The sequence below is a fragment of the Aulonocara stuartgranti genome (assembly GCF_965226115.1).
Source record: "Aulonocara stuartgranti genome assembly, chromosome: 3".
Taxonomy (NCBI): Eukaryota; Metazoa; Chordata; class Actinopteri; order Cichliformes; family Cichlidae; genus Aulonocara; species Aulonocara stuartgranti.
In genome coordinates, this window is record NC_138941.1 from 49235083 (window position 1) to 49262145 (window position 27063).

At 43.1% G+C, this 27063-nt stretch overlaps 1 protein-coding gene across 1 annotated transcript; it reads right to left on the reverse strand.

Annotated features, from left to right (window-relative positions):
* Positions 1-1638: 1638 nt before the first annotated feature.
* LOC309703276 (uncharacterized protein) lies at positions 1639-3048 on the reverse strand. Its single transcript, XM_082528027.1, has 2 exons — positions 2293-3048; positions 1639-1953 (listed from the first exon to the last, which is right to left on the reverse strand). The coding sequence occupies exons 1-2, from the start codon at positions 2992-2994 to the stop codon at positions 1666-1668; spliced, it is 990 nt and encodes a 329-aa protein (XP_082384153.1). The 5' UTR covers positions 2995-3048; the 3' UTR covers positions 1639-1665.
* Positions 3049-27063: the final 24015 nt, after the last annotated feature.

Consider the following 27063-nt stretch of genomic DNA (forward strand, 5'->3'; position numbering starts at 1 on the left):
AGTTTGTTTTTTTAAGTTTATTTAATCTGGAATAATATTCCTGTCTGTTTTTATTCCTATTTATGTTTAAAAAACATTGTTTTAGTGTTCAATAAATGTTTATCTTGTTTGGCCCGCGACCTAAAGTGTGCCTTGAGTTTGACACCCCTGCTCTATTGGACCTGACTGAACAGCCAGAGCCTGATGTTCACTACAGTCATGGGCAGAAGAAGCACCAGTGTCAAAAATGAATCACAAAGCTGGTTTTTTTTGTATATTTATATGGTAATAAAAAGTCTGTAAAGTGGTGATCTGTGTTGGGGTCCTTAATGCTGACTGAAAATAGTTTCTGACTTCTTAATGAAAAGTACCTTAAAAAACCCTTTTTTAAAATAAATATGACAGGGAGGGTTTTATGGAAATAAAGTAGATGTATTATTTAGCTGTATCTGAAAATCCTTATCAGGTGATTAATTGAATTCACCCTGTTTTGGTGAACTTTGTGTAGATTCACACTTTTATTTAAAGCCAATAAATGTCTTGCCTTTTAATTTGACTTTGTCTGCCTCTGTGTCCTGCATTTGGTTGCGCTGTCATGAAAGTGTTGGTCATTTTACAACATGAGCATTATTTTGTCTTTCCTGAAGGCATATTCAGGAAATGAGGATTAAAACGAGCGTGTCTGTTCATTTGCTTTTGATTCATGAACAGCCTGGATCAGGTCCAGACACTTTCTCCCAGTGTGTAACAGCCTGAGTGTTTCCTGAACCATTTGCCTCCAATAACCTTTGTCTTTGTTGGGCTACACTGGGAAACTCTCCACAGAGGCATTCAAAGGGAAAAGAATCATTCTTGTGTGTGTTGCCTAATTTCTACAGTTTAGACAATTTAATCAGTTTGTCAGCAAATAAAACCTCTTATATCCATCAGAGATGCTGGCTGTAACCTCATGTTTGAGATCGTTTCTCCTCCTGATTTATAGCTGTTAAATTACTGCCTGTTCGTAGCTTGAACGAGGACCTCTCCCTGTCTCACAGCACCACATCGCTGCCCAAGGAGGCTCAAACTCGCTTCTACTTCCTCTGGAAATTGAGGAAAGCACAAGTCCCACCTGCCATAATGTGCTCCTTCTACTGGGAATTTTTATTTAAATATGAATAAGTGAATGAACGAGATTCACAGCTTTAGCAAGGACAAGCTTACCAAGAAACCATACTACAGAAAGAAAATACCAAACTTTACTTATGCTTGTCCATATTTGATTCTTTGAAATATTTTCTCATTAAGTCTAAATGTTCCAGAACAGATGCGATGAGCTTTCGTTTCCTGTGGCTTTTTGCCCTCTTGTGATTGTTCTGGGTCGCTGAAGTTTTCCATCACCACCTCATCCTACAACCGATAATCTAAAATTAAATCTTATAAGAGGTTTATAAACGGATTATTTCCTCTTGGCAGAAAACACCAATAAATCAATAAAACACAAAAGTGTATGTGTTTGTGTGTTTTGTTTTGTTTTTCTTTATGGTCCAAGTTACTGAAGTTACTGGTGTGCAGATACTGTGTAACTTGATACATGTAAACACAGACGGTGAATTTAGACACGATAGGAAGACATGGAGACACTGATGAGCATCTCCAAGTAAAAGAACCAGTTCCTTTATTTAAAAAAGATGTTTATTTAATTTTTTATTCCTTATCATTGTTGTTATTATCATTAGGCAGTAGGGTAATTTCCTCTGGAGCATCAGGTGGCATTTTAAAGCCATTTGTAGAGACGTGCTGATCTCCTGATGACTGGTCGTGATTGGTGGTATGGCACCCGTTTAGTTGGGCTCCGGTCTCCTCATCTCTCGTTTCTCTCCTCCGTTTCCGGCCCAAGAGGAAAGCCAGAGGACCAACGATCCCAGATGTTACAGCTGCTGTTACAAGGAATGTGATCACTGTGATCCCTGTCCTATCAGAGGACTCTGATGGCTGTGAGGACAAGAAAACAGGAACCAGACATGTTAGTGAGTGTGGTTTGTACGAAGGTTTCAGCCAGCGTAAATTTAAACAACCCAAAAACACAATACATGTTTCTGTGTAGTTATGTTATCTACTATGCAAGGCATCAAATTCAGGTGTTGGTGGAAAGCCTGCGTGCTGTGACATCACCCCACTATCCTCCACTCAAACACTGACCCACTGCTCCGAAGCGCTGACTGCAAATCTGGCAGAGTGGCGCCAGATTCAGATGCGCCAAACGCGCCAATAACGAGCCATCAAAGCTTGCTGTTCAGTGTGCAGCTATTTAAATGTGGTCGGTGTACTTACCGTTGGTGTGGTTGTAGGCAGAGGTGTGCTACCGGCTGCTGTGGGGAGTTGAGGGTGGACTCGCAGGCGGACAGCAGATCGGTGTCTCTCTGGCTTGTCTAGGTCACAGTAATAAACTCCTTCATCTTGTTGCTGGACTCCCTTTATGGTGAGGGACAGGTCTGCTTGTCGGTCCCACTCTGATGATATCGACACCCGGCTTGTGTCAACGTCTTCCCCGTATGTGATCCCCCCTGTTTTAGCATCCAGCTGAAGCACCGCGTTTCCATTTGTCCTCCAGCGCGCAGATTTCACCGACTGGCCCGCGGTGGCGGAGCGGCACGGGAGTGTGGCATCCGCGCCCTCGGTTACATCAACTTCAGAGGGGACAAATACTTCCAGCTTGATCGCTTCCAAGTCTTTGCCGTTGCAGGTAAACTCGTACAGCCCTTCGTCGTTCAGATCTGCGTTGTCCAGGATGAGAGAGAGCCCTCTTTGATTCACGCGGTGTGAATGTTGTGGTCCGGGTTTCCAGACGTTTTCCAGGGAGGCGATCAGCTCCGTGCTGGCATCATTCCTTCGTAGATTCAGTGTTCCCCGTCCCTTCAGGCACTCCTCTGACAGCAGAAACTCAACGTCATCTCCTAAAGGAGCTTGGATCAACTTTCCGAAAACCTCGCTGCATAAAAATAGAAGAATGCACAAAAAGCTCAGAGTCTTCATCCTGTGAATGAGGAGGTAAAGTGCCTAGCTCGTGCGCTTTTAAATAAGGAGAATGTTACCTAGGTAGAGGCGGTAACGCCCACCGAAGGGCAGCACCGCCTAGCGAAGCAGGTTTTGAAGTGTGCATTCCTGTCATCACGAATGGTTTCACCACTCCCTGAGTTACTCATACCGTAGTTTTGCCGGGGCCCATCACCTAATCAGTGTAGTAGAGGAGAGGAGAGGGAAATGATGATATTTCTTTGCAACAGAAGCCTCATCATAACATTACAACACACGCAGAAGCAATAAGAATAATAATAATGACTGTATTATGGTCTATATTACTACACTCAACAAAAATATAAACGCAACACTTTTGTTTTTGCTCCCATTCCCCATGGGATGGACGTAGAGACCTAAAATTCATTCCAGATACACAATATAACCATCCCTCCCAAACAGTGGTCACAAATCAGTCCAAATGTGTGGTAGTGGGCACATCTGCCATATTGAGATAATCCATCCCACCTCACAGGTGTGTCACATCAGGATGCTGATCTGACATCATGAGTAGTGCACAGGTGTACCTCAGACTGCCCACAACAAAAGGCCACCCTGGAATGTGCAGTTTTGTCTCACAGCAAAATGCCACAGATGCCACAAGCAATGAGGGAGCGTGCAACTGGCATGCTGACAGCAGGAATGTCAACCAGATCTGTCGCCCGTGCATTGAATGTTCATTTCTCAACCATAAGCCGTCTCCACAGGCGTTTCAGAGAATATGGCAGCACATCCAACCGGCCTCACAGCCGCAGACCTCGTGTAACCACACCAGCCCAGGACCTCCACATCCAGCAGGTTCACCTCCAAGATCGTCTGAGACCAGCCACCCAGACAGCTGCTGGAACAATTGGTTTGCACAACCAAACAATTTCTGCACAAACTGTCAGAAACCGTCTCAGGGACGCTCAACTGCATGCCCGTCGTCCTCATCGGGGTCTTGACCTGACTCCAGCTCGTCGCCGTAACAGACTTGTGTGGGCAAATGCTCACATTCGATGGCGTCTGGCACGTTGGAGAGGTGTGCGCTTCACGGATGAATCATGGTTCACATTGTTCAGGGCAGATGGCAGCTGAGAATGTCCCAGTTCTTGCATGGCCAGCATACTCACCGGACATGTCACCCATTGAGCATGTTCGGGATGTGCTTGACCGGCGTATATGACAGCGTGTACCAGTTCCCACGAATATCCAACAACCTCGCACAGCCATTGAAGTGGAGTGGACCAACATTCCACAGGCCACAATTGACAATCTGATAGACTCCATGCGACGATGTGTTGCACTGCATGAGGCAAATGGTGGTCACACCAGATACTGACCGGTTCTGGGTCCCCAGACCCCCAATAGCGCAAAAAACTGCACATTCCAGGGTGGCCTTTTGTTGTGGGCAGTCTGAGGTACACCTGTGCACTACTCATGATGTCAGATCAGCATCCTGATGTGGCACACCTGTGAGGTGGGATGGATTATCTCAATATAGCAGATGTGCCCACTACCACACATTTGGACTGATTTGTGACCACTGTTTGGGAGGGATGGTTATATTGTGTATCTGGAATGAATTTTAGGTCTCTACGTCCATCCCATGGGGAATGGGAGCAGTAACAAAGGTGTTGCGTTTATATTTTTGTTGAGTGTATATTATAGCATGTCTTCTTTTTAAAACGTCTGTGTGACTTTAATCATGAACAATATAGACTTTCTCTATTGTACTGTTATGTTATTCTTTTAGTTGTAGACTACAGTACAGCTCTTTGGTCAACAGTCAATACTTGCTGTTTTTAAATGTGCTAATAAATGTTTTGACTTAACTGTGACAATCAGCTGCGTTTTACTTTAAATGCATGCAGTTTATTGTGTTTATTCACTGTAATAAAGATTATTAGTAGAAACGGGTCAAAAAAGGCGAAAGGAAGGGAAAAAGGAAAGTGACGTGCTGCGCTCCGGTGTTCCAGATCTACTGGCGTTTAGATCAACTGGCCTTGGTCGAACAGATGTGTGGCAGTCTTGCGTTTCAGGAGCTGCGACCGACAAACCAGCAAAAAAACGCCAAATGTGTCATCTGTGACACTTGTGAGGTTATCTCAAACACACTCCGTCAGTCTTGATGCTGTTGAACAACAAAATGTTTAAAAATGTGGCGAGTTTACCTGGGCCCTATTTCAGGAAGCCGGTTTAGAAAACTCAGAGTGAAAAACGATACTCAGGGTTGAGTAACCCCGAACTGTCCAACTCGGAATATTCGGTTTCAGAAAGGCTGATAACAAGTAGTTCAATCAACGCGGAGTTGCTTTAACCCCAAGTTAAGCACGCGCACGAGGATACATAAAGCCCTGATTAGTGGAGCACAGATTAAGCGAGTCACCATGGAGACGGAGGGAAAGAAGGCGCGGTCAATGTATTTTACAGCGCTTGAGGCCGAAATTCTGATGGCAGCATATGCCGATAACATGCAAATTTTGCGGAAAAAAGTAACACAGCCACAGCTGCAAAAGAAAGGGAGCATGCATGGCAAAACAAAGCTGACAGAGTCAATGCGTGAGTGTTAATTTAAACATTGATCTAGGGATTTCCACCCATTTAACACGTTATTTTATTATATTTTATTTGTTATTTTATACATTTTATTTTGTGACGTGATGTGAGCGCAGGTGCAACCCAACAGGCCCCAAACGTTCCTGGCAGCAAGTAAAAATGAAATATAAAAATATAGTCCAAACAGGTAAGGTGTAATTGTATTATGAGCCATAGTGCTTGGTCTGTTTGTCCCATGTAAATCAATTGCAGTTAGAGGCTACATTAATTTTCTTTCTGTAAGCACTTATTGAAATTATCTGAGCACATTACAAGTACATATTTGCTTACTCTGTATGCTCAAATGTGACCCGTTATGGCCAACAGAAAAAAAGCGGAGGCCCGAAAAACAGGTGGGGGTCCTCCACCACCACCACTCACAGAGCCTGAGCAGTTGGCTTCCACATTTGTGATAATGGGAACACCACAAACGAGTGCAGGAGACGTTTCAGTGCAACTGTGACATTCCTGACTGCCCGACAGACGGTAGCCTTGGAAACGTGCTCAGCGTCACCAATATTATACAGAAAGCTCCCGTTTGCAAAAAACCGAAGTGCAATACAAATAATATGTACAGAACTGAGAGGATGTCCGCGATGTGTCACAAGAGCAATATTAGGCCTGAGGATGTTATTCAAATAAAGTATAGATTGTGCTGAAAAACGGTAACGTTCACACAGAAAATCATCAGGAAATGATAAAATGTCCAAACGCGCTCGAATCACTCTCTCCCGGCGGAGAGCTCTGCGGAGAATTTGGGCTTCAACATCTACTGGCTCTTCAAGGACGGGGCACGCCATGTCTGACACTTCCTACAGTCAGGTTTCCGACACAGAGGCGGAGACAGTCAGGGTTAGTTGAAGTAAACCTGCTAGGGGGCAGGTTAGCTTCACGGAGTGTGTCGTCATAGTGACTCACTCAGGATGAATCTAAACTCGCTTTGTGAAACTGAAAACCCAGAGTTTTCGTTAACTCAGGGTATACTTAGTCAGAGTTTGCACTAAACCAGCTTCCTGAAATAGGGCCCTGGGGCCCGTTCTTCGTACGTCGCTCACTACATCCAAGATCAAATGACACATCCAAGACCAAACCATCGCGCTAACCGTGAACTCGCTAATCCGGTTCCCCGAACCCACCTGTTGTTGACGATTAGTACAGCTGGACGCAGTAATGTGACATCACTGGGTGTCGTAAAAGGGGCTACGCATCGATAGTAGAAACATTGATCGGCAACCCGCTGATTGGTCGGCGAAAATGTCGAAGGAGCGCGCTCGGTATTTTCCGGCAGCAGAGCAAGAACTCTTGAGTGAGGGATTTCAGGAGTTTCAGAGTTTAATTAAAACGCAAGGGAACACTGCAAAGGCTGCAAAAGCAAGGAGAGAGGGCTGGCAGAAAGTTGCTGACAAATTAAACTCGTAAGTAATCCAATAATAACAATAATAATGGAGTGGATTGATATAGCGCTTTTCAAGGCACCCAAAGCGCATGACAATACCACTATTCAGTCACTTTATTATTTAGCCTATTTATAGATTTATTATATTACACTATATTATCCAATATTACATTACATTATATTATATTATACTATGTTATATTATATCCTCTTTCACATTAGAGCCACAACAGGACCCACTAGAACATGGGAACAAGTAAAAGTGAAATATAAGAATATTCTACAGAATGGTAATATTTATCACTTATATTGCTTTTCGTCTCTTGGAAAGAGACCCTGGAATAATCTGTTTGTTTGTTCATAACAGCAACCAAGAAAAGGGCAGAGCAAAAACAAAGACAGGTGGTGGTCCTGCACCCCCTCGTCAACAAGTTGGTTAAGTGAATAATACCCTCACGGGAAAATCGATATCTCTCAATGAGCACACTGTCGCGCTGAGCTAAAGGATCCTGTCTGTCCCGCAATATACGCTGAATTCTGAAAACTCTCCTTATCAATCTTGCACCTTCCGCAATGGGTTGCTCGCGTAAACGGACAGGATATGACTGCGACAGACTTCCCAAATCCACCTTCGCTTTTATAGCCGTGGTCTCTCATCTTGATTACACGAAGTAATTTACAATTACTACTCTGAAATATGAATTACATCTGTAATAATCACATACATGTAATATAATGTTTATAGTACATTTCCCTTTTTTTAGGAAATGACCTGTATGTATCTGTGTGACATCAATAAAAGGATCAAGTGCTGCATTATCTTTAGTTACATTGGTGTTATTTATTTATGGTGAAACAGTGGTGGAATATCGCTGTTGCTTTCGTGTAAATGAAGCGGACATACCTGCGTGGCCGCGATCTAATCCTGTTTACATAAAGTAAACCTGCTCCCGAGCAGGTTTACGCTTACGGGTCTGTTGCTATGACAGCAAGTCCTGGATGAGCTTCGGGGAACCGACTGATCCAGGATCACGCGAAATCGTCAACAATCTAATCCAGCTAACTTACTTAGCGAGGTACGAAGAACAGGCCCCAGGTGATATCCTCATGCGCGATCGCGAAAACAGCAAACAATTAACACCACACCGATGTTGTTCACAGGACAGCAAGAGTAAACGATCGGGAGACTCTTGTCGTCGTTATCGTTCCCCTTGCACGGTTTATTTCTCCGATTTCAGCGTTTTCGCTTCACAACTAAAGCGAGCAGTTTACTTTGTGCACTAACATGGACTCGAGTCAACCAGCGCCACCTCTGACCAAGTACCACAGCCTACAGCCAGATCAACTTATGACACACATCTGCAGCACGTTTGAATTCGTGTCATGCACAACACTGTGCATCTGACTCTAATTACAACCCCGCTTATGCACATTCTCCAGTGTGTGTGTATGAGAGAGAAAGGAGGGTGGTGCCATTGAGTAAATGTTTTTATTTCCATGAGTAGTCTAATTCATGGTTAAGTATCACATTAAATGGTAAATGGCCTGTATTTATATAGCGCTTTACTAGTCCCTAAGGACCCCAAAGCGCTTTACATATCCAGTCATCCACCCATTCAAGCACACATTCACACACTGGTGATGGCAGCTACATTGTAGCCACAGCCACCCTGGGGCGCACTGACAGAGGCGAGGCTGCCGGACACTGGCGCCACTGTTTATTGTTCTACTAAATCCTGCTGAGGGGAAGCTTTAGAGCAGAGAGAGCCACATACAACCCACTTTGATGTAAAGTGGGTTAAATCACGGCAACTTTCTTCTCTGCCAGTGTAAAATGTTTACCTATAACACCGTCCTAGCCTTGTTGTGTTTTTTCATGCCAGTATGGAAGCTTTTATCTCTGAGTTGATCAGCGCACATAACAGGAAAAAATGACTGAATGTCTGAGTTTGACTTTTGCTCTGAGAGTCAGCAGCAGGATTGGTCGATGTCCTTTCAGTCATGCTATTGTTACTTTGTCACAACGCTGATGACTAAAGGAATGGCCAAAGAGCAGACTATTTTATGATTGCACTTCTCTCTCTGTAACAGGTAAAATGTAGCACAAACGAACACCAATAAACAAACAAAAATTAATAAAACACACATAAAAAGCAGTCACACTCACAGTATACTCACATTTCAAAATCTGACAGTCAGAAATATATATGCTCCTGTTGTTTTCTCTTGTATGATGATGATTCTGATGGATCAGTATAGCCACCACACACACACACACACACACACACACACACACACACACACACACACACACACACACACACACACACACACACACACACACACACACACACCAACTTCACGCCCAGTCATGACTTTGTTTGAAATTAGAGTTATTGCCGTTAGGTTTGGGGGGAAATAAATTGATAGAGCATAGTATCTAGATATTTTAATGACGTTTGATGATGATGATTGACTGTCTCATGGCAACATTTATGGCAGATTTTGTTGACAGCGTTGGTGTGTTTGATCGTCTCATTTTAGTGCAAAAAAAATAGCTGATCTGACTGGATGAAACAGATATTGACAAAGTTTAACTTTGAGGAAATATTTTGCAGTAAAAACGTGATAAATCACAGTGTGTTTTATTGCAATACTCAGAAGGCTGCAAAATGTTTATAAATGTGTGGTGCAACACATAGAGTCATGTAGTTTTCTTTATTTGAATTTCAGCAATCTCTCTCCAGATATTTCACTGGTGATACATTGAAGTGGTGATTATTTTTAGTTATAATGAGGTGATCATTGTTATTTATTCACAAAAAGGTCAAAAGCTGTGGTGGAAAAAGTGGCCAGAAATGCACAGGAAGGATTGTCATTACTGAACAGGTCAGCCAAGATTTTTAGCCGTCTTTTCCATTGCTGAGTCACACATGTGCTGGGATGAAACTTGTTAGACCACAAACATCTGTAGTGTTTCTCATTTTCTCCCTGAGAACTGTGGATACTCTGTTTAATCGAAGTCTGATCAGTGGGCCACTGGTGTTGGCCAGAGGGGCCGATGGCGCGATATGGCAGCCTCGCTTCTGTCAGTTTGCCGCAGGGCAGCTGTGGCTACAACTGTAGCTGCCTCCACCAGTGTGTGAATGTGAGAGTGAATGAATAGTGGCATTGTAAAGAGCTTTGGGTGCCTTGAAAAGCGCTATATAAATCCAATCCATTATTATTATTATTATTAGTTTGATCGGAAATTTTCTTGCTTTTTCTTCTTTGTATACTTTGAACTAATAAAAAAATGAATCTGGTGCTCACACTGTCTGTGCAGTCTGCCAGCAGGGTGTCAGTAAAGAGCAGTGTTCAGCCCAGGTAGAACTCTGTCGGCATGTCAAGTTTCTTTCTGACAAATGCAGAATCTTGCAGTAAAATCTGCCACTGGATTAAAATAATATTGGAAAACAACCTGATTGCAAGTGACTTTGCACGTTAGCATACATTAATACATTAATCCTCAGTTTAATTTATGGTTTGATATCTGCCATAATTTATCTTTCCGGCGTTTCCATTGTTTATATTGAAGAGTAACAATGATGGAGTGACTGAGCGCTCAAAGTGCCTGTTAGTGTTGGTGTATGAGGTGAAATAGTCCCACTTACTTTTAATTTCAGTTTTCTGTGAGTCACAGCTCAGCAGCATGAGATGTTCATTTATAGCTTTTTGTGGAAGTACATGTTTTCAGATTACATTTGTTTTCTCACTGATCAAGCTAGAGAGGGAGAGCTAGTGTTCTGCCTCATGCTGTAGACGAGTGGCTCTACGAGTCCACAGTGCTGGCTTCACTCAACTATGAAGGTGGCATGTTTTCTCCCACTGTCGATCCTGTTATAGCTGAACAATTAGATGCCCCTTTTAGGTTGGATGAAATTGTGCATGCAATCAAGACCATGCACAATATTAAGGCACCAGGACCTGACGGGTTTTCAGTTGAATTTTTAAAAACATTTATAGACAAGTTAGCCCCACTACTTCTTTCAGTGTATAATGAATCTTTTGAATGTGGTCTATTGCCCCCTACATTGTCTCAAGTACTAATTACTGTTCTCTTAAAGAAGGGTAAGGATCCTACGTCTTGCACCTCGTATAGGCCTACTGAATGTGGATGTTAAAGTCTTGGCTAAAATTTTAGCAATTCGCCTTGAAAAGGTTCTTCCTACTATTATTTCAGATGAACAGAATGGCTTTATTAAAGGCCGCCAGCTGTTCTTTAATGTTCGCACGCTTTTGAATGTCATTCTTTCCCAACACTCAACCACTAATCCAGAAGTAGTTATCTCACTTGACGCTGAGAAAGCTTTCAGTCGTGTAGAGTGGAGCTTTCTCTTTGCGGTCTTACAAAGATTTGATTTCAAGGACAGATTCATTTCATGGATTCGACTGTTGTACAAGGCACCCCAAGCCAGTGTCTATACAAATGGTGTTTCCTCTGGCTACTTCTCATTGTCACGCGGCATGAGACAGGGTTGCCCCCTGTCCCCCCTACTTTTTGCTATTGCAATTGAACCCCTATCTATAGCTTTAAAGGCCCTTCCTCATTTTCATGGTATTTACCGGTCAGGCCTTGACTTAAAATTGTCTTTATATGCAGATGACCTGCTTCTATATGTTTCTGATCTCTTATCTAGCATGCCATCAATTGTGTCTCTATTAAACAATTTCAGCTCTCTGTCAGGTTACAAAATAAATCTTATTAAAAGTGAATGTTTCCCCATAAATTCTTTAAGTTTTACACTTAAACAATCTGACATTCCTTTTAGACTTAGCCCTACCGGCTTTAAATATTTGGGAGTTAACGTGACTCGTACTTTGTCTTCTTTATACTCTTCCAATTTCTCCCCTTTAATCATTCAAATTCAATCAGATTTTCAGAGATGGAAATCGCTACCTTTGTCCCTAATTGGTCGGATCAATGCTGTAAAGACGAACATTTTGCCTCGATTGTTATTTCTGTTTCAGAGTATTCCTATATTTTTACCTAAAGCTTTTTTCAAAAAGTTAGACCAGCTAGTTACATCGTTTTTGTGGGGAGGGAAACATCCCAAGGTGAGGAAATCATTATTACAGAGACTGACGTTTGATGGTGGTCTTGCTTTGCCTAACTTTTTATTTTATTATTGGTCCTCTCATATTCACAAATTGACCCATTGGCTTGAATCTCAAGAACTGCTGTGGTGCAAACTGGAGCGCCTGTCGTGCACTTCCTCATCCTTACAAGCTTTATTGTTCTCTCCACTACCACTTAAGCCTTCTCATTTCACCAAAAATCCCGTGGTACAGTCTAGTCTAAGGATCTGGTCACAATTCAGGAGTCATTTTAAGTACATCTCTGCGTCAGTACACATGCCCATCACACAGAACCATCTGTTTAGTCCTGGTCTCATTGATGGTGCCTATGTACAGTGGAAGCATCATGGTATTAATACGTTTAAGGATCTCTATAAAGATGGCACTTTCTTAACTTTTTTAGACCTGTGTTCAGAAACAAATCTTCCGGCTACCGATCTATTCCGTTATTTTCAGGCACGACATTGCACTTCTGCTCTCTTCCCCTCCTACCCTCTTCTTCCAAATGTCCAACCGTGGGAGGAATTCTTATCCCTTAAATCCAATAAGAAGTCAATTATATCTTTAATATATAAACAACTTATGGATTTAAATGTCCATTCAGTTGTTAAAATTAGGAGAAGGCTCTTGGGACCCAAATCTGCATGGACCCTTTTCTAGCTGTTTTTGGGCTTCCAGTCAACACCGTACTAACCGACCCTACACACTTCAAAATATTAGCCTTTACATCACTTTTGGCTAGACGTTGCATCTTACTCCTTTGGAAATCTTCAAAGCCACCTTCAGTTTCTTTTAGGTTTAGAGATGTGATGTCATTTCTTAAATTGCAAAAGATAGGCCTTGTGGCGAAGGGCAAATACAGAGAATTTTATTGTATCTGGGACCCCTTCGTAAACTATTGCAAGTCATTAAACGCTCTACCAGCTCATTAATATCATCTCTTCCCCCCCCCCTTTTTTTTGTGTGTGTGTTTTGGGGTTTGTTTGTGTTTGTTTTGGGTTTCTTCTTAGGTTTTGTTTTGTTTGTTTGTTTTTTCAATTTTATTTAAGCGTGTCTGTGGGTGTGCCTGAGTGTGTGTGTGCCTGTGTGTGTGTGTGTGTGTGTGTATTATTGTATCTGTTCATGTAAGAAAAACTAATAAATATGTGTGGGGCACAGATTGTATTGTCATTGTAAACTAATGTACACTTGTCTCTCAATAAAAATATGCAAAAAAAAAAAACTATGAAGGCAACACTGTGTAAAGAAGGGCTGTCTGTTGTTCAGGGAGGTTTATAATAAAGTGTGGCTTGTGGTGGGTGGTGTTGTGGAAAATAGTTCATGTTACATTTGCTGTAGGTCAGGATGCAGCAGGCATCTTAACACTCATATCACAGCTGTGGGTCACATATGCAGTTTGTAGTTCTGTTCCTGGTGAACTCTGCGTGAACTCCCAACCAATCAGCATTCAACAGTCTTCTGTGTCCAGTGGGTAGTGGGTGAACACCCCTCTCTTTATGAATTACTCTCAGCAGTCAGGCCCTCGTCCTCCTTCAGGAACTTGTGGCCAGGTTCGTGTCTGATCTTGCTGAGATCTTTGTGTGTGATGCTGACTCATCTCCTGTGGGGCTTGAAGATTTTTCTCGAGGCTTCTAGAGCAGTGAATCTTTCTGCTCTGGTCTGTTAGCCTTATTCACCGTAATCATTTATAATGTTGTTATTGTCATTAGGCGTGGAAAATTAGTTTAAAAAACAAACATGATTTACACAACTTTCCATTAAACTCAGGATACAAAACAACCAGTTCTTATATTTAAAAAATGGAGAAGAAGGATTGAAGGAACTTCATGGCTTAAAAATATCACAACAGAAATTCTTCTTTTCTTTTCCCCTCTCTCCACTTTACTCAGTATTTTTGAGGAAACACTGCACACCAGCTGAGATGTGTCATGTTTTCAGCTAAAGCTGAGCTCAGCTCTAAGATGGTTCACATGTCACACAGACACACACACACGCGAACTTCAAATCTCACAGAAGTGGCACGCCCAGATATGTCTTTGCTTGAAATTAGAGTTATTGCTGCTAATAGTTTTGGGGGAAATAAATTGATAGAGCATAGTATCTCGTAGGGCTGCTCGATTATGGCAAAAATGATAATCACGATTATTTTCACTGAAATTGAGATCTCGATTATTTGATGATAATTATTTAACCCTTTAAGACCTACCATAGATCCAAGTCCGCCAGAGCTTACAGTATATTATTTTTTTACATGTTGCAGTGTCTTTTGGGGGAGCATTTCAAGTTGCTATACATCAATACAACTGTTATAGCCCATATTTTAATAATATGTATGCATTAAGTCCATAGTAACTACATTAATTGCAAAAAGTGCAATAAACTACTAAAAAAATGAAAATCATTTTTGTTTTTTTTACGTATATTTCTACTTGGAGAAATTTAAGAGATTTATAACTCAAAACTTTAAATACAAAAAAGTTGCAAAAAATAGTTTATAACAACAGGAAATTTATTTTGAGTGTCTTCATAGTTTTATTTTGGAGATACAGCAATTTTTATATACTGCAGGAAAAACAAAAAAACAATCCTATGATGCAAATTTGCAGAGAAAACAGCATGTGCATCAAAATAAACTATTTCCAGCTGTGCAATTCGAGTTCTAAGCATCACAGAAACTATTCAGAAAAGTCAAACATGACTTATAAAAACACCAGTATAGGCTTTTAAGGCCTACAAGTAAAAAACTACATTTTCCGCGAAAATGACGTCACTTCCTGTTTCGGGCAGGAAATGGCGGACATGCGATAGTTCGCTGATGTCTGTTTCACTGTGGGAAGTGTTACGAACAGCTGATCGAATCGGCAAAGCGTGTTTCTGGAATATTGTGTTTTTGTTCCTGCAAGCGCTTTTTATGCAGTTTTTGCAAAGCTGAAGGAAACTGTGACCTAGGACAAGCTGATGGCATAAGATGTAAGTTTCATATGCAAAAAAATTATTGCGCTAGCTTACACGGTCCAGGTTCTACAGGGATTTAAAAATAGTTACACAAAACGGAGCGTGCAGCTCTGACCGGCTTTAAAGGGTTAACAATAACAATGTATTGAATAATGACTTTAAAAAATAATATAAAATAGTGTGCAAATACTGATAACAGTGCAAATGTTTGCAATATAAAAAATAAATAAAAAATGTAAACATCTAAGTTTAGTGAACTTTGCAGTGTAGCTCTGTGGTGCAGCTACGACACCGTAGCAAAGTTTACACACGTCAGTTGTCACGTGGTGTGAGCAGAATCATCTGCAGCTCAACGTGGCAAAGACCAAGGAACTGATCGTGGACTTCAGGAAGACTGGGTGTGTGCAATCCCGTAGGATGCTGCGTGCCCTCATGAGACAGCGAATGCTGTGCAGATCGTTCAGGGAGGAAAGAGGATGTCCAACGATTTTTTGGGCCATTTTAATGACCCTCTGAAGTGCTTTTTTTGACCATGCTGTGGTGCAGTATGTCAGCACACCTTCAATGGAGCAACCGTAGAAGGCGATCAGCAGCTCCTTCTTCAGGTCCATTTTTCTGAGGATTCTCAGAAAATGGAGACGCCGTTAGGCCTTCTTCTACACTGAGGTGTTTGAGCTCCATTGGAGGTCTGTGTCTATGTGCACATCCAGGAACTTGAATCTTGACACCCTTTCAACTAACTCCCTGTTGATGCTGATTGGGTTGTAGCACTTGTAGCACAGACTTCCTCCTTTTGAAGTAGACTTTCAGCTCTTTTGTCCTGGTGGTATTGAGGTTCATGTTGTTGTATTGTATGATATGTTCATCTGAATTTAAAAGGCTATATTTTTCTACATTAATGGACAAAGTAGCGTGTGGTAAATTTTAATGCAGTTTGTTAAATCAACAAAAACAAAGAAACCTCAGGTCAACTGATCACATGGTCCAAATTCACTTCACTGAATCCAGCTCAAACGCCAGATGGATGAAGATGATGATGATGACAACAACGGTCAACAGACTTGTTTGATTGGTGTCGTTTTCACAGCTTCAGGTCCTGTTTGTGTTTCACTCTGAAAACCATCAAACACTTTACATTCACATGTTTGTTTGCTGCAGGAGCTTCACTCTGAGTCCTGACCTCCTCCTTGTGCTTCTGTGCCTCCATAATTTTGGTCACCATGGCGACCAGCTGGATGATTGGAGTCCTTCCTCTCACTTTCTGAGGTCAGTCATCACTGTTAGCCACTGTGTGTAACAAACTTTATTTACTCCATTTAAAAAACAAAGTAGAGTGTTGTGTTCATGACCTGGTAAAATACAAAATAACTGATGATGTTAGATCAGCCTTCACACAGCCCCGACCTCCAGCCACGACTATAAAGACTATATGTCCTCATAAAAAACCCACTGTGAAAAAAATGTAGTCGACATCCAGTGATGATGAGCTGATGTTTCTAAACATGAAAAGGAGGAAACTGAGATTCTGGGTTCATCTGATTCTCAGCAGCAGACAGAATTTCATGGTTTGTGAACGATTTAGCAAAGTGATCCAAAGAGCTTGGAAAGAAAGTGAGTGGACCTTCACCTCTCATCCCAGAAGCTTCTTCTACAATTTAAGGGTTGAGTTGTTTTTTGTTTTTGACTCATCATTTATAAAGTCAGGGTTTGACTTGATTATGTTTTGTTGGTCACAGTCTGATTCTCTGCCCTCTTCAGGCCCTCCTCCTCCTCCCTCCTCTGTGCCGTTGCAGAGGTGTCCGTCACCATTACTAATGGTAACATTTTCCAAGTTTATTTCTTCCTGCTCTGAGGATCCTCCACCAAAATCTCAAGTGCACACATTGAATATCCTGTCCCTCAGAAACCAGCAGAACCAAACAAGCAGGGCAACGATCACAAATACAGCTGCCGTTATGAAGAATGTTCTCCACGACCAGTTGGAGCACTCTGATGGCTGCAGAGGACAAGAAGACAGAGCAGAAATGTTAGTGAGCAGTTTTAACTGACTTTAAATGCTTTCAGTTAAAGTTAAAATAAAACAACGTAAAGCTCAACATAAAGATGAGATATTTATATGCATCAGTTAAGTGAAGAGTCTGAAACTTGGACAGCAGATATGGTGACATTAAATTTGCAGAAAATTGTAGAATGTCGACAAAACAGGAAAAACGTGGGCTTCTGGATTTTATTACGACACCGACTATGTTATCAGAGCCCATGACTGCCCTAAACGCCTAATCCCCCCCCAACCCCCACTCCCTTCCCCATATACAACATATCTTGTTGATCTGTTATCTGCACTGTGTGTGGCTGAATGTGTGGTTGTGTGGAAGAATACCTCAGTAGACCTTTAATGTTCACAGTGAAGTCTAAAACGAATGCAGTCTGTGTTCTTACCCTCTCTGTGGTTGTAGGCTGGGATGTGGTGCTCAGTGGTGTTGGTGGTGTGGAGACGTGCAGGCGGACAGCGTAGCGGTGTTTATGATGAGGGACAGGTTTGCTCGTTGGTCCCAGTCTGATGGTATTGAGACCCGGCTTTCATCAAAGCTTTTTCCATATGTGGTTTTCCCCGACCCGACATCCAGCTCCAGCACCACCTCTCCATCTCTCCTCCAGCGCACAGACTTCACCCACTGACCTGCTGTGATGGAGCGGCACGGGAGGATGGCATCCTCGCCCTCGCGTACAAAAACATCAGAAGGTATGAATACCTGCAGCTGTGCAGTCTCTTCTTTCTTGTTGTTGCAGTCAAACTCGTAATAGCCTTCATCACTGATATCTGCACTGGTCAGTATCACAGAGTCGCTGCTTTGGAAAAGCCTGTTAATATAACCTGGAGCCGGCTTCCAGCTGCCGTCGAGATCCCCGACTGAATGGAGGCTGTTGTCCTGCAGGCCACGTTTCAGCGTGCCTCTTCCTTTCATGCACTCCTCTGTGAGGGGAAACGTTACATCGTCTCCTGCAGCGGCTTGAATCAGTTTCCCAGAAACGCCGCTGATAAAAAGAAGAGGAATGAACACAAAAAACGAAGGCTGAGGGTAAATCTCTGTTGGCGTGTCAGGTTTCTTATTAAAATAATGCTGGAAAACAGCCTGATTGACATTACACGTTCCTCGGTTTAATTTATGTATGGATATGTGACATCACTTATCTTTAATGGACCTCCACTGTTTATGTCTAACAGTGGAGGTCTAATAGCTCAGAGAGAGAACTTCTGTGGCGGTCCCAGAGACTGGATGCTTTTATATCAATAAAACTAAACTCTGACCATTTATTCTTACATGGCTGTGGCTTTACTGAGGTGTGGTGAACAAATGTCATTTTCGTTGTATCTCACAAGTTCATGAGTGGAGAGCTCAGGCTTGTTGGCTTTGTTTGTGAGACCTGCTAAGTTGCATGACTCATATTGAAGATCGAGCTGCTGACTGCAGTGTTAAATCTGAAAAGCTGAAAGCAGGGAAATGAGAGTAACACATTTATGGGCAAACGTTTGCCAGTGTTTTGGCCAACATCCTGAGACTGAAGATTTTGTAGTAAAATATAAAGAAGTGTTTCAGCTCCCTTTTGGAGTGTAAATGATGTGTAAGTTAGATCTGTTGTCTTTCTTTTTTAAAAGCTTTTGTTTGGAAAGATGAACCTTTAACATAAACTGAAATCCATAATAGGACAGGTCTCTGTTGAAAATGAAATTTGAATCTCAATTACTCGGATACATAAAGGATTCGTTAAAAAAAAACAAAAAAAACAAAACAAAACAGTGCAATCAGCAAATGTCCAGACTTTCCTGATAATCTAACAGGAGGCCTTTTCGAATGTCCTCACTCAGACAGGAACTGGACAGTTTATTGAGAAAATATATATACAAATATCTAAAAATACAGGATAGCATAGATTAAATAAAACAGATCAAATGGGAGTTTTAATATAAAATCACATGTGAATAGTCATTGTTATCATTTGTTTCTATAAAAACGTCGACATCATTAAAGTGCACACTAAACACTAAAGCGCGTTCATAAAAGCTGGCATTGTGCAGGAGACGCAGCTGTGGTGGCAGATGTGCTGAAGAGGAGGAGGGAGTACTTTAAAGATCTTGTAGTGGCATTTCCTTTTGTTTGACAAACCAAACATCCCACAATTAAAAGTCCACAAGCCACTGCTGCACCGAGATACTATTTCGTTCGCAGGCAAAAGAAGTCCACTGTCCAAACGAGGAAGTTGCGTTTTTATGGTTTATTTATCCACTTTGGCAAGCAATAACAAGATCCATTTTTGTTACTTCCTGCTCTGGTAAAAAAAAAAAAAAAAAAACCATAGGCCCACCCCAGTGCATGCTGGTCCTGTACCAGTCTCTTTATTTATACAAACAAAACGGCCCTACAGCTCTTACTGACTAACAAGGTAACATCAAACAAACAAAACATTGAAACAAAATATTAACCTACAAATAAACTTGTAAATAAACCCCAAAATATAAACAAACTGACAACAAATATGAATAATATTTCTTACAACTGGCTATGTTTAACCTTCATACAGTGACCAGTCATGGGAAAACGTTAACAGTGTAAGAGAGCAGATAACCTTAGCACATTGGCTCAGTGTGCTCACGTGATAGAGCGGCTGTGTGTATTTGTAGCCTCGCTACCAAACCAGCATTTCATCTCCGAGGAAGTGATCCCAGAGAGAAGTAAAGCAAGTGTGTAAGTTCACCTCTGAATGTTTGTAAAGCATTCCCGCATTAAGCTTAACAACCGATATATGGAGCGGCTGCCTCTTCTTGCTGCTATTTCACTCATGAAACTGATCAATGATCAGCTGATCCGCTTTTCTGTCGCGACTCCGTCTCTCTTCTTTGTTTTTGTCCCACTTCGTGCCAGAAAGAGGAAACCAGCGGCTGAACAACAGCAGCACGTTTAACCTTGATAAGCTGTTGTTAGAATTTATTTAATATTACTTTCTACACCAGGATCTTTTTCTACGTAGCTGACGGCTGGTAACTGTGCAGGGGCGGATCTAGCAAAGTTTAGCCAGGGGGGCCGATAGGGCATTAACAGGGAAAAGGGGGCACAAAGACATACTTTTCTTTCTTATTCTCATTTAAAATGTCTAGCTTTTAATAAATAATTATCTGAATCTTACACCCAAAGTTTTAATCTGATGTAAAATGTATAGAAGTCAATTACTGTATATAGTAACTGTTAAGTCTAATATACCCTAGTAAGCTACAGTGGGGCAAAAATGTATTTAGCCACCGATTGTGCAAGTTCCCCCACCTAAAATGATGACAGAGGTCAGTAATTTGCACCAGAGGTACACTTCAACTGTGAGAGACAGAATGTGAAAAAAAATCCATGAATTCACATGGTAGGATTTGTAAAGAATTTATTCGTAAATCAGGGTGGAAAATAAGTATTTGGTCACCTCAAACAAGGAAAATCTCTGGCTCTCACAGACCTGTAACGTCTTCTGTAAGACGCTTTTCTGTCCCCCACTCGTTACCTGTATGAATGGCACCTGTTTGAACTCATCATCTGTATAAAAGACACCTGTCCACAGCCTCAAACAGTCAGACTCCAAACTCCGCCATGGCCAAGACCAAAGAGCTTTCGAAGGACACCAGGAAAAGTATTGTAGACCTGCACCAGACTGGGAAGAGTGAATCTACAATAGGCAAGCAGCTTGGTGTGAAAAAATCAACTGTGGGAGCAATCATCAGAAACTGGAAGACATACAAGACCACTGATAATCTCCCACGATCTGGGGCTCCACGCAAGATCTCATCCCGTGGGGTCAAAATGATCATGAGAACGGTGAGCAAAGATCCCAGGACCACACGGGGGGACCTGGTGAATGACCTGCAGAGAGCTGGGACCAAAGTAACAAAGGTCACCATCAGTAACACACTACAACGGCAGGGAATCAAATCCCGCAGTGCCAGACGTGTTCCGCTGCTGAAGCCAGTGCATGTCCAGGCCCGTCTGAAGTTCGCCAGAGAGCACATGGATGATACAGCAGAGGATTGGGAGAATGTCATGTGGTCAGATGAAACCAAAGTAGAACTTTTTGGTATAAACTCAACTCGTCGTGTTTGGAGGAAGAAGAATACTGAGTTGTGTTATATGTCCACTGTAGTGTCAATACACTATTAAAGATTATGCCGAGTCAGACTGCACATACAACAGTTTGTTTACAAGTTGACTTCTTCTTTATTGGGATCACACAGAAGTAACACACACACATAACTGGGCGTGGTGCCCCCTACTGGCGATGGCTTGCATAGCACACAATAATTCTTGGTTCATACATAACATCTCCTCCCCACTAAGCTATGCGACCGTGGCACCACCCGCAGAAACATTTCCCATAACCAAAGTAGCACCTTTTTTTTTTTTTTATATTACAACATTCATGAAAACTGGAACTAATGTTGCTTTCTGTATGAATTTCTTTTTAGTTGAGAATAATGTCTCTGAACGCCAACACTCTCACTGAACTACTTAATACGCTCACCCATCACAATAACGAGCGGGTGGCTTGGTGACTCTCACTGGGTAACGTCTTACAGGCTCTGTAACCTGTGTACAGTCAGTCGGTGATGATTTAAGAGACTGGGGTGTATCTGGAGGTACGGTGGTCCCCATAACTTGTTCAACAGTCTCTTCCTGCAGAGTTGTACAAGGGTAAAGCATGGTGTCACTACCACTCTGGGCTGGTGACATCTGAGAGCTTGTCGGAGGATCCACTGTGACCTGCTGAGATACTGACTCAGGTCGTGTCAGCATCTGATCCACATGACGTTTCCACACCCCTTGGGCTCCCACATTCACCTTGTATGACACTGGCCCAGTCTTCTCCAGTACGACACCGTGCGTCCACTTGTCCTCTCCCTTCCTATAATCGCGCACCAGGACAGGCTCGCCCACAGTGAACCGTCTGTCCCTGGAGTGTTGCTGTCGGCATTGTTGTTGCGCATCCTGTGACCGACGCACAGCTCCGGCCACACTGGGCTTCAAAAAATCCAGTCGAGAGCGCAGCTTGCGTCCAATGAACAATATAGCTGGCGTTTCTCTAGTTGTTGCATGCGGAGTGTTGCGATATGTCAAGAGGAACGTGTCAAGGCGTTGTTGCACAGGTGCTGTACCCCTGGAGGCTTTCAGTGCATGCTTGAATGTCTGCACAAAACGCTCAGCCAAACCATTAGTGGCAGGATGGTACGGCGCAGAGCGGATGTGTTTGACTCCATTAGCTTTCAGGAACACCCTGAATTCCTCAGAACAGAACTGCGGTCCGTTATCACTCACCAGGACGTGGGGAATGCCGTGGCGACTAAAGAGACCCCGTAGCACTTGTATGGTTTTACCAGCTGTGGTGCTATCCATAATATGCACTTCAGGCCACTTGGAATGTGCATCTACCACCACCAGGTACATGTGACTTTCAAATGGACCCGCAAAATCCACATGGATCCGTTCCCATGGACAGGAAGGCCACAGCCAAGGGTGTAAAGGCGCTAACCCAGGCTCTTTTTGCACACGCTGACAAGAGTGGCAGGCTTTAGCTTGAAGCTCAATTTGAGAATCAATGCCAGGCCACCAAACATAGCTGCGAGCTAAGCTCTTCATCCTCACCATCCCTGGATGTGCAGTGTGGAGCTCTTTCAGTACATGAGAGCGCAGCTTAGGTGGCACAACCACCCTCAAGCCCCACATGAGGCATCCCTGCTGTATTGTGAGTTCATGTCTGCGCATCAGATAGGGTGACAGCTCTTGATCTGTGTCCTTTGTTGCTGGAAAACGTCCAGTTATTACCATTTCCAGCACACGAGACAAAGTGACATCAGACAAAGTGTCACGTCTGATCTCGGCGACACTGACTGGTAATGTGTCCAGCTGAGATGCGTAGAATACCTCAACTGCTCCCTGTTTCTCTTTCTGTGCAAGGGGCAGAGGTAAACGTGACAGACCGTCAGCATTGGCGTGATGTGCCCCCTTCCGATACTGTAAGGTGTAATTATGTGCTGACAGAAGGAGCGCCCAACGCTGCATTCGCGCAGCTGCCATTGATGGTGTACCTTTTACTGGACTCAGAATTGAGGTCAGTGGGCGATGATCAGTGAGCAAGGTGAACTTGTTACCATGGAGATACTGGTGAAACTTGCGCACTCCAAAAACAATTGCCAACGCCTCCCTCTCGATCTGAGCATAGTTTCGTTCTGCTTTGCTGAGGGTTCGTGAAGCATAAGCAATTGGCCGTTCTTGGCCATCAGGCATGACATGTGAGAGCACGGCTCCAACGCCATATGGTGAAGCGTCACATGCCAAATGGAGAGGCAGTTCAGGATTGTAGTGGGTGAGTATTTTTGGTGAGGCCAGACGTTCTTTAGCTTTCTGGAAAGCTGACTCGCAGGCTGATGTCCACTGCCATTTCTTCTCTTTAATGAGTAGCTCATTCAGCGGCTTCAGGACTGTAGCTAAATCAGGTATGAAACGTCCATAATAGTTGAGCATTCCCAGAAAAGAACGTAACTGGCTGACATCAGCTGGTGCTGGAGCTTCCATAACGGCACGCACCTTTTCTGGTGATTTGTGTAACCCTGCCGCATCAATTATGTGGCCCAGGTATTCCACCGATTCTTGGAAAAACAGGCACTTCTCCTGTTTGAGACGCAGGCCATAGTCCTCCAGCCTGCCCAAAACTGCCTTAAGGGATCTCAGGTGTGTCTCTTTATCTGGACCACTGACGAGGATGTCATCCAGATAACAATGGGTGTATGGTAGGCCGAGAAGCACTTGATCCATAGCCTTCTGAAACAATGCAGGTGAAGACGCCACTCCAAAAGGCAAGCGATTGAAACGGAACAGCCCTTTTTGTGTCGAAATAGTCAGCAGCTTCTTAGACTCCTCTTCTACCTCCATCTGTAAGTAGGCATTTGCTAAGTCTAGCTTACTGAAATGCTGACCTCCTGCTAGAGAAGCAAACAGGTCCTCAATGCGTGGAAGTGGGTACTTATCCACACAGAGCTGCGAATTAAGAGTGACCTTGAAATCACCACAGAGTCTCACTGAGCCATCCTTCTTGTTGACAGGGACCACGGGCGTAGCCCAATCACTATGCTCCACTGGTGTGATCACCCCAAGCTCAGTCAGGCGTTTCAGTTCTGCCTCCACCCGAGGGCGGAGAGCATAAGGCACGTTACGTGGTGGACAGAATTTGGGGACACTATCAGGCCTAAGAGTCAATCTGGCTTTAATTCCTTTCATTGTGCCCAGCTCCTTAGAGAAAACGGCAGAGTGTTTCTTTAGCACAGCCTCCAGATTGTCATTTCCGCTTTGCTCTCTGGCATGGACCATCTTTAAGTCTTTCCAGTTCAGCTTAATCACTCTCAGCCACTCCCTACCAAACAGTGGTGGAGCATCCACCTTTACCACGTACAAGGGTAGAGTTGCACGCTGCTTATTCAGTTCAACTTGCACCTTGATGACCCCTTCTGGTGCCAGCGGCTCCCCAGTGTACGTTTTCAGCATGATGTCAGTGGGTTGCAGCGGCAACTGACTCAGCATACTTTTATATTGTTCCCATGGAATCAAAGACACAGCAGCCCCTGTATCCAGCTCCATCTCCATTTTCTTCCCGTTAACTACAGGCATTAGGGAGATACGTGAATATTTCTCTTTTCGTGACAAAGAATACAGCTCCAACTCACTATCAGTGTCGGGTCTGGTTCCTTCACTTTCACTCTCCTCTGCGGCAACATGATGAATTCTCCTCTTTTTGTCCTTTGCTCTGTTTTTAACTGCATTGCCTTTCAGCTCATGTTTCCCCTCTTTCTCTTTCCTGTTCCAATCTTGACTGCTTCTGGCTCTACCTTTGCACATGCGTTTCGTGTGGCCCTTCCTTCCACACTGGTGACAGTCACGGTCTTTGTACCAGCAGTTATCATCAGTATGATTCATTTTCCCGCAGCGGCGGCATTTTTCACCTCTTTGTGACAGCACTGCATTCACTTTAAGGGAACCACTCAACTGCTGCACTTCACGTGTTGCTGTCTCTGCCGACACAGCATAATCAACTGCTTTGCGAAACGTGAGATCCTTCTCAGTCAAAAGACGCTTCTGCACAGTTTCACACTTTAATCCACACACAAATCTGTCTCGTAGAGCATCTTCCAGATACGCACCAAACTCGCAATGTTCTGACAGTCTTTTCAGCACCGCCACATACTGTGCGACCGTTTCTTCTTCCCCCTGATTCCTCTTGTGGAACCGGAACCTTTCAGCTATTACCAGCGGTTTGGGAGCAAAATGAGCTTGCAAAACACCCACAATATTGTCATACTGCATTCTCCCAGGCTTGCTTGGCGCCACTAGATTACGCAGCAGACCGTACGTCTTGGGACCCATCACACTCAGCAGCACTGGGACCCGTTTCTCAGGCTGAATGTCATTAGCAAGGATGTAATGCTCAAAACGTTCAATATACGTCGCCCATTGCTCACCAGCATCATCAAAGGGGTCCATCTGCCCAATCATTCCAGCCATGATGTATCCGCTGTCCACAGCCAACACTGTCGTCTCTGACTCGTCGGCGAAAAATCAGCTAGCAGCTAGCTCCGATGCTAATTCACCACGCGATTGTCCGTTTTCCGTCCAAACTCGGCCACGCAGTCAGTTCATGCTCAGTAGACGGCCAAGTCTTCCAGACGTCACAACTCGTCGCCAGTTTATGTTATATGTCCACTGTAGTGTCAATACACTATTAAAGATTATGCCGAGTCAGACTGCACATACAACAGTTTGTTTACAAGTTGACTTCTTCTTTATTGGGATCACACAGAAGTAACACACACACATAACTGGGCGTGGTGCCCCCTACTGGCGATGGCTTGCATAGCACACTATAATTCTTGGTTCATACATAACAAGTTGCATCCCAAGAACACCATACCTACTGTGAAGCATGGGGGTGGAAACATCATGCTATGGGGCTGTTTTTCTGCCAAGGGGACAGGACGACTGATCCGTGTTAAGGACAGAATGAATGGGGCCATGTATCGTGAGATTTTGAGCCAAAACCTCCTTCCATCAGTGAGAACTTTGAAGATGAAACGAGGCTGGGTCTTCCAACATGACAATGATCCAAAACACACCGCCCGGGCAACAAAGGAGTGGCTCCGTAAGAAGCATTTGAAAGTCCTGGAGTGGCCTAGCCAGTCTCCAGACCTCAACCCCATAGAAAATCTGTGGCGGGAGTTGAAAGTCCGTGTTGCTTGGCGACAGCCCCAAAACATCACTGCTCTCGAGAAGATCTGCATGGAGGAATGGGCCAAAATACCAGCTACTGTGTGTGCAAACCTGGTAAAGACCTATAGTAAACGTTTGACCTCTGTTATTGCCAACAAAGGTTATGTTACAAAGTATTGAGTTGTATTTTTGTTATTGACCAAATACTTATTTTCCACCCTGATTTACGAATAAATTCTTTACAAATCCTACCATGTGAATTCATGGATTTTTTTTTCACATTCTGTCTCTCACAGTTGAAGTGTACCTCTGGTGCAAATTACTGACCTCTGTCATCATTTTAGGTGGGGGAACTTGCACAATCGGTGGCTGACTAAATACTTTTTTGCCCCACTGTATACTACTTTTTCCTTTGGGAAGGTACCATCTGTGCAGTCTGCAATTCTGTTGAAGAAAGATGTTGAATCTATTTAATTATGCTTGAAAAATAATTTATTTCTGTGCATTTTTTCCCCACACTGCATCAAATTAAAGTTGATTATGTTGATTAAGCATCATCAGTGTTGGGAAGGTTACTTTTAAAATGTATTCCATTACAGAATACATGCCCTAAAATGTATTCTGTAACGTATTCCGTTACGTTACTCAATGACAGTAACGTATTCTGAATACTTTGGATTACTTAATATATTATCG

Excerpts from the sequence above, each read along its gene's own strand:
- LOC309703276 (XM_082528027.1), bottom strand. The coding sequence starts at position 2,994 with ATGAAGACTCTGAGCTTTTTGTGCATTCTTCTATTTTTATGCAGCGAG. Across the intron at positions 1,954-2,292 it reads TGCCTACAACCACACCAACG|CCATCAGAGTCCTCTGATAG; the intron begins GTAAGTACACCG and ends TTGTCCTCACAG.